This window comes from Trypanosoma equiperdum (assembly GCF_001457755.1).
Source record: "Trypanosoma equiperdum strain OVI genome assembly, contig: ctg_370, whole genome shotgun sequence".
Taxonomy (NCBI): Eukaryota; Euglenozoa; class Kinetoplastea; order Trypanosomatida; family Trypanosomatidae; genus Trypanosoma; species Trypanosoma equiperdum.
Window position 1 is genome coordinate 1,183 of NW_027124277.1, and position 623 is coordinate 1,805.

The window sequence follows — 623 nt, forward strand, 5'->3', positions numbered from 1 at the left end:
CGAAGAACTGTGGTCACTACAGGAGGTTGTGGTCTGATCTTCATCATCGTTAAGAAGCTCATGCTCAAGACGGAGACCAGCGAAGGTACGACCAGGCACGGCATTCAACTGGTACATTTCCACAGGCTTCGGCACACCACGTAGCGGCACATCACCAAGTGCAGTGACATCAATTTGCTCACGCTCCTCAGCTGACAGTGACATGTACGCCGCAGTCGTCATCAGCACCTGACCACCGTTACCAACACTCTCCGTCCTTGCTGCCATGTTGGATGTACGTCCATAATAGTCATATCCCTTCGTTACTTCATCGCGTCGGATGTCGCACAGCCCGGTGTGGATTCCAACACGTACTCGCAGTCCATTCCACAACCGACTGTACACTTTAGGGTCCAACCGAGCAGTTGGCGGTGTGTAATCACTGTCATCTTCCGCACGCTGCTGCTCAAACTGCTGGTAGGATTCATCAATCGCATTTGTTCCCCAGTCATGATGCAAGAAACGCAGCTGTAGTTCCTGTGCGAGTTGGACGGCAGCGAAAGGACTCTTACTCGCTATCATAAAAGAATCTCCAACAGTTTTAACTTCGTAGCACTTATACCTCCCAATCAGTGAACGAATCA

The 623-nt window shown here is 50.7% G+C and overlaps 1 protein-coding gene across 1 annotated transcript in view; it reads right to left on the reverse strand.

Moving 5' to 3' along the window:
- Nucleotides 1-561, reverse strand: part of TEOVI_000145600 (Adenylate and Guanylate cyclase catalytic domain containing protein, putative) — a gene marked incomplete at both ends in the record, with an annotated part of 1,074 nt that extends 513 nt beyond the window's left edge. The window contains one exon of the mRNA XM_067224676.1: nucleotides 1-561. Coding sequence (XP_067080777.1) covers nucleotides 1-561 — 561 coding nt within the window.
- Between the last annotated feature and the right edge of the window lie 62 nt (nucleotides 562-623).